This window comes from Cariama cristata, unplaced genomic scaffold, assembly GCF_000690535.1.
Source record: "Cariama cristata isolate BGI_N322 unplaced genomic scaffold, ASM69053v1 scaffold28189, whole genome shotgun sequence".
NCBI lineage: Eukaryota > Metazoa > Chordata > Aves > Cariamiformes > Cariamidae > Cariama > Cariama cristata.
Window position 1 is genome coordinate 8200 of NW_009634542.1, and position 6216 is coordinate 14415.

The window sequence follows — 6216 nt, forward strand, 5'->3', positions numbered from 1 at the left end:
AAGTGTTCTGTCTATTGAAAGCTTCAGGTAAGTCTGGTGTGAGACTCTACTGTGGACTGTTGCCGGTAACCTGCGTAGGCTGCGAGGTGAAAAGCTGAATGCACAGCGGGCTAGGGACAGCATGGGAGTGTTTCCTGAATGCTAGATTTAGTCGTCCTTATAATGGTTGTGTGGTGTTTATGTTTAGCTTTCTAGACTGAGCTAGCACAGAAAAAAGTTAGTATGTTTGAGCCCATCATGCGAAGCAGGTCAGTGACTGAGCCAGAAATAGCATAGACAAAGTTTGACTTTAAAGTTTTACTCTGTTTGCACTTCCCACTAAATGCCCACTTCCTGAGCAAATTGCTAATGTGAGTTACTGGTGACGATGTGTGGACTCTTTCTGATCTGGGCTGAAATTTTGCTTCAAATTGAAACTTGGTATTTCAGAAGTGTTCTGAATTACTCAACCTGTTTGGCCAGAGCAGTTGAGACTCATAATAGGATTTCTTCGGAAGAAAATTTGACTGACACAGCTGCTTGAAAAGTGAGGATTTCTATTTGTGGGCTACCAATTCTATAGGTACAGACGACCTTGTGTTTTATTCCATTTAAGCACCTATATTCACTGATGGAAACATCTGGAGATGAAACAACCATGGGTTATTGTAGTTTTGTATGCTGCAAAAAAGCTACTGCAGGCTTGAGGTGGTAAACTAGATCGCTATAGCTGGAGCAACCTGGGAGCTGTTACAATACAGGAGATAAAATAAGGCTAATACTGAGAGTTGTTGGATTGAGGCCATCTTATCTCTCTGTGACCTGGAGATAATGGAATGAATACTACCTTCATAATATTTGGGATCTGTTTAAGTTCTATTATCAATGAAGGCAAACCTGATAGACCCTATGAATTGATGAGGATTGCTGTGACTTAAGACTGTGTGGAATCCTGGAGAGGTAACCGATGCATATGCCAAATGCGTTGTCTGGATTTAAGATGCAACTTTGCTTTCTGGGGTCCTGGCTATTAGTTTTGTGGTGCTGCTATTCTTGTGGTTTCAGGAAACTCGCTATAGCAAGAATGATAGCCAAAGTGCCACCAGCAACTTTTTTAGCAAGAACATGATTGTTTTTGAAATTAAATTAACTAAACTGTTCCTGTTTTTTAGGAGTTGAATGATCTGGCACGTGATCCTCCAGCACAGTGTTCAGAAAAATGGTGATGACAGTGAGTATCCTACTATCAGCAAACTCCTGCAGTCTAATTTTTTCCCTTTTTCTTCTAAAACAGGATGTCCAGTTCCTTAGCGAGGAGAACCCTGTTTCTTTTGGTTAGAGTGCTACATACTACTCCACGTACTAATCTTAAATTTGTTGCCCTTCTATATCTCTTAATACCTTCCTTGTGTATCACTGGAGATCTGTGTTACTCCCATTTTATTGATGGGGCAACTCTGTGGCAACTCTGTGCACTGAGGATGTCTTAAGTTACACCTTTTGAATTAACTGTTCTGGCATTCTTGCAGGGCATGAAGTTTGTAAACTTCAGCAGCTGCATGGCCAAACCAGCAAGCAGCTGCATACAGCTTTCTGAACTACTTTGATATCTAAACTGCATATGGTGTAGTCACATGGTCCTGTAGAAGTAAAACAGTCTACTCCTAATACTAAATGCTAGTACAGCAAGGTCAGGGTTAACTCTGTTTTACACAGGAGTTAGTTAACACTGCGTTTATTTTCAAGAGAGTTAAATGTAGTCCTTGGGGATAAGAGGTTAGAATGCGAATGTTAGGAAAACTAGATAGTAAATTAAAGCTTGAATCATGAAGCAATGTTAGATTTTTTTTTTAATTTTTAAGCAGGATTTTACTCAATTTGGAATACTACTTGTGGCTTTCTCAAACAAAATAAGAGTGTCTAAATCCTGCAGTCAAGACTAACTTGTCTCTTGATTTGGACATAGCTGCTTAGGTATGAGATGGGAAGTGCAGGTGGAGCATCCTTAAATCACATGGTACTGTAGTGTTTGAAAATTGTACTCAAATCAGTTGGCCCTGCCTGCTTCCATATAAGAAGTAGCCTAGGATGATCTTTTTGACCTACACATCAGCTGGTCATCTTTCCTGTGCAAGGTTGTTCACCTGGTGTGTGGTTTGGAGTTGTCATTCTGTCCTTTTGAAGCTCTAGGAGCTCTGTTAAAGCAGAAAAGAAGCAGTTATTCTTTAAAGTCCTACCCTGAATTTTTTTGTCTAAATTGTTTTATGGTAGGGAGATCTACTGTCATCTTGGGCATGTATTTTTGCCTGGGGAGGAGGGCGAGATATATCATGTGACTTGACTTAATGGTGTTTATATGGATGCTTCTTTATCTTAGTTGTAGGTAATGTTCCCCAATCTGCTTTGATTAGCTGTGAATAAGGCAGCTTAAGTGTTGCCCTGTACTTTGTGGTGGTTTTCGGAGAGGCCTTTAAACTGTAGTGGTTTTGCAAGCTGTACAGTCTTCATGTTAAATAGGATTTTATACCTTCTGGTGAACTACTATTTTTTTTATAGCAGCATTAAACTCTTGGTCATAGCTTAGGTGAGCAAGGTCAGTAGGGTGTTTGCAGTGAGACAAGAACACTTGCAAATTCACCTTTTGCTTTAACTTTACGCTGAGCACTGGGATAAACTCGAGTACTTGCGTTATGCATTAAATGCGTTGGCATTTAAGGCATAAAATGCATGAGATGAGGGAATGTGTTTACACTTTCTTGTAGCAGCTGTGCTGCCTAGAAAAGGCTACATAAGAACATGTGGAAGCTTTGAATGGGATGCCCATTGAACAGCATGCATTGAACTTGCTGTGCAACATGGTCTCTGACAAGTGTGCTGTTTAGCAAAGCATCCAAGCTCATGAGAGTAAGAGATTTAAGTAGGGAAACCCTCCGTCTGTGCGCTAAGAGCTCTAACCTTAGGTATCCTTTCTAAAAGGAAGAAATTAGCTGCCAAGATCTTTCTGAATCATTTCTGAACTATTCAGAAGTGCTGAAGCATGCAGAAACTTACACATTGCTATAGAAATGTAGGACTAGGTTTAAAAAAAGGCACTTGAAACCTGAGAATGGAAATACTGGAATTAGCGGAGTTCAGCAATGCTTTCAAACAAGTGAAAGCTGTGCTTGGTTTTGAGAGTTTTTAGCAGTAGTGTCAAGCTTCTAGGTACTCCACAACTTATTTCTACCTTCAAAATAGTATTTCAAAGCAGCTTGTAGTTTCATGGAAAAGAGATTACTAAGATGCAGAGCCAGTCTGAGGCTTTTCTTCCCTTAAATTTGCAAGTGTGATTTGTGCTGTGATAAACTACTTCATAGTTTCCAAAGGCTATGAAAGGTGATGGAGGTCATCTTGTGGAGGAGGTGGTGCTTATAATGGAAAGTTACTACTGCGTACAGAAAGCTTTAATACTACATTCTTCTCCTCTGCCACCTTTTTGAAAGACCTCTAATGAAAGACTTTCACTACTGAGAGCAACACTTTGGGTGTATGTTAAGTGGATAGCAGTGGCAGCAACAAAAAGGTGCCTTCTCTGAGGTCGCAGTGCCCTAGGTCTGCCTCAGTTGCCTCGTCAGAGTGATGTTTCTCTGAGTTCAGGACATGCTGTGCTTGCAAAGTGGTATCTTGTGTCTAGTTCAACTGATGTAAACTGGCCCCAGTTATGAGCTGGTTGTCCTTGGAAAGTGAAGAGCTGTTTCTGCCTTGTTAACTGTAGGGATAGGATTTTATTGGTAATGTAGTTCTAGCCCTCTTCCACTCACCTCTGGCCTTTGTTTTGGAAATATGCTTGGGACTGGATTGTACTAGTATACTTCCAGAGTGCTATGCAATGGCTTAGTTCACTTCCAAACATGTACTTGTGATTAGCTACTGAAAGTCAGCAACCCCTTTACTTTGTAAATAACTTTTTGAATGGCTGATTTCAAAGTAAAGAATCAATGGAAATAAACTCTGCATGACAAATCCATCTTTTTTTAGTTCATCAAATTTGTCCTGGATGTTGTGAGAATCTAAAACTTAGGTTAAACAAACACTTTCCTTGAGTCTGGGGTGGGAGTTGTGGAGGAGGGGAACCCCAACCAACCAACCCACCCTTCTAGCTTGTATAATGTTAAGATTCACCGTGAAAGGGTTTTTCTTTCTGGTTTCCTGTTGGGTTTAAGAGAATAGTTGGTTATATCAACTCTTATTTTCAGTGTGCAGAGGTATACATGTTAAGGTCCAGTGCAGTCATGATGAATTTTATCAGCATCTACTGATGCCTGTGAAGTTCTTGGTGGTTTTTCTGTGACTAGCCACAGTCTTCACTGCTGGGTTTCGGCTCCCGCTTTGTCCTCTTGTTCTAGGTTTCTCACTGTCCTGCTGCAGGTGATAGGGACTTCTTGTAAAGCTGTCTGAACCCTTTTAAAATGGGTGAAGACTGCCTGTGAACACATGAGCCACTGTCTTGATTTCCTGATCTATGTTGAATGTAGAGTTTCTCTAGCTGGTGTTACCAGCTGCAATACCCTTTGTAACAAACCTGCAGCTCTAACCAAACACTCTTCTCCCCTCGCCTTGGCAGGGCTGTTCCCACTCTGCTTCCCGCCCCCCCCCCCTTGTATGGGATCATTCCCAGCTGTAATGTCTGTACCACATGTAATTAAAAACTGCTCATGCTAGATTAGAACAAGTAATGCCACTCTGTAATTTTGGCCGAGGTAGTCTTGAAAGCTGTAGACACCAATTGCAAGTTAAGTACACAGCTGCAGGTGGCTTCAACTTCTGTGTCTTGAAGACTTACCTTGCAACAATTGGAGTCTTCTGTACAGCTCCTCAGTTCTGAAGATGTGATATTGCTGATGTCCATGCAGAGAGGAAACTTCCTGTGGCACACTTTCACAAATAATTTGCGAAGCTGGTGCTCTTTGCGTAGGCTAGCATTAGAGCTTTTGGAGAACACAGGAACCCTGAGAACTTCCTAATGTGCATCGTACAGATTAACAGCTTTGATTGTTTTCCTTATGTTCTGCAGCATAAAGACATTGATCATGAATCTTCTATATTACCAGATTAAGATGTTCTCTTGGACAGATGCGTACGAGTGAGACTTAAGTTTTATCTGTTTGACCTAAAGTGTGTACTAGCACATCCTGGTCCCAAGTATTGAGCAGACTGTCATTCTTGCATTTTCTGAAGACTTGTATTGCTTTCTGCTGTTTTAATGAAACCTTGAGGCCTTTGTGGAGACTAAGCTTAAACATTCAGTCAAGGTACCACTGGCTTAGATTACCTCTTTACATATGATATATACAAAGCTTAGGCTTACTCTCCACTTGACTAAGGATCTGTGTAGGGGAGATCCTACCGAAGAAGGGTATGAGTGCATACTGTACCTTTGCTGTAGCTTGCTTTGAGAGGGCAGGCATTGGAAACTGGACTTTGATTCAGGTGCTTCATTGGAAACTACAAGTTGAACTCAGAAATTTGTTGAGTCTGTAGATGTCAACTATAGCTGCCTGGATTTTTATTGTAATGGAATTTTTTGCAGGGTACGTACGTGGTACCACAGCAATCCCAACGCATGGACCAAGTAAATGTGGAGTGTCAAGTACTTTGCTCTGTCTCTGTTTAATTCTTTGGCTTGCTTCCCTGCAGCTTTTCAGAAGGCTTTGTTTTTAAAATAGAGTTTTCTGTGCTGCTTTGTCTGGAAGAAAGTAGTTCATTAGTTGAGCTTCTCCAAACTGAAGTAAATCTTTTTCTTTTTCAGTGTTCCATTGGCAAGCTACAATAATGGGACCAGTAAGTATGAGAGAATTGATGTTCATGTTTTTTGACTCGTCTTCTTGTAATAACTTGTTCAAAATGCAATGATTCTTTTTTATTAACAGAATGACAGTCCCTATCAAGGTGGAGTATTTTTCTTGACAATTCACTTCCCAACAGATTATCCCTTCAAACCACCTAAGGTGAGTGGCTTGTACTGTAAATCTATTCATTACCATATGGTGTAATGTATATTTGTGAGCCTACACTGAAATTTTCCTTCTTCTGCAGGTTGCATTTACAACAAGAATCTATCATCCAAATATTAACAGTAATGGCAGCATTTGTCTTGATATTCTACGATCACAGTGGTCCCCAGCACTAACTATTTCAAAAGGTACCTCCAATGCTCATTTAATTTTACTCTGAAATGAACTGCTGATTTGGATTTAG

General features: G+C 40.5%; 1 protein-coding gene across 1 annotated transcript in view; it reads left to right on the plus strand.

Annotated features, from left to right (window-relative positions):
- The window catches only part of LOC104167071 (ubiquitin-conjugating enzyme E2 D2-like), a 25146-nt gene that overhangs the window by 4338 nt on the left and 14592 nt on the right, over positions 1–6216 (plus strand). The window contains exons 2-6 of the mRNA XM_009707196.1: positions 277–281; positions 1152–1210; positions 5768–5799; positions 5889–5966; positions 6055–6160. Coding sequence (XP_009705498.1) covers positions 1159–1210; positions 5768–5799; positions 5889–5966; positions 6055–6160 — 268 coding nt within the window. The 5' untranslated portion in view covers positions 277–281; positions 1152–1158. The remainder of the gene's footprint in view (positions 1–276; positions 282–1151; positions 1211–5767; positions 5800–5888; positions 5967–6054; positions 6161–6216) is intronic.